At 68.2% G+C, this 311-nt stretch overlaps 1 protein-coding gene across 1 annotated transcript in view; it reads right to left on the bottom strand.

Moving 5' to 3' along the window:
- LOC119591906 (ankyrin repeat and sterile alpha motif domain-containing protein 1B-like) overlaps positions 1-311 on the bottom strand; it is a gene marked incomplete in the record, with an annotated part of 115,155 nt that overhangs the window by 11,781 nt on the left and 103,063 nt on the right. Inside the window, 1 exon segment of the mRNA XM_037940659.1 lies at positions 3-239. Within this exon segment, the coding sequence (XP_037796587.1) occupies positions 3-239 (237 nt within the window).

The following is a 311-nucleotide window of genomic DNA, read 5'->3' as shown; positions in this document are numbered from 1 at the left end:
ACCTAGTCTGGTCTGGAACTCATGCTCGAGCTCGGCCATGAACACGCTCTCCCTGACCAGCCCTCCGCCGAAGTTGGCCATGATGTCGTTGATTCTGGCCCACTCCTCGGCCTCCTCCAGGGGCGACAGGAGGCTCATGCTGGTGCCCCCGGAGCCCGCGCTGCCCCCCTGGCCGCCTCCTCCGCCTCCGCCTCCGCCTCCCTCCCGCGCCCCGAGGCTCCCCATGCTGTTACGGCATCCTGCGGCGGGAGAGAGCAGGGCCGTGGGCGTCAGCTGGGGCGTGGGCGCTTTAGCTCATCATTTAGGACTGT

Source organism: Penaeus monodon, chromosome 29, assembly GCF_015228065.2.
Source record: "Penaeus monodon isolate SGIC_2016 chromosome 29, NSTDA_Pmon_1, whole genome shotgun sequence".
NCBI lineage: Eukaryota > Metazoa > Arthropoda > Malacostraca > Decapoda > Penaeidae > Penaeus > Penaeus monodon.
Note: the sequence above shows the minus strand (reverse complement) of the source record. Positions and strands in the feature narration are given on the sequence as shown.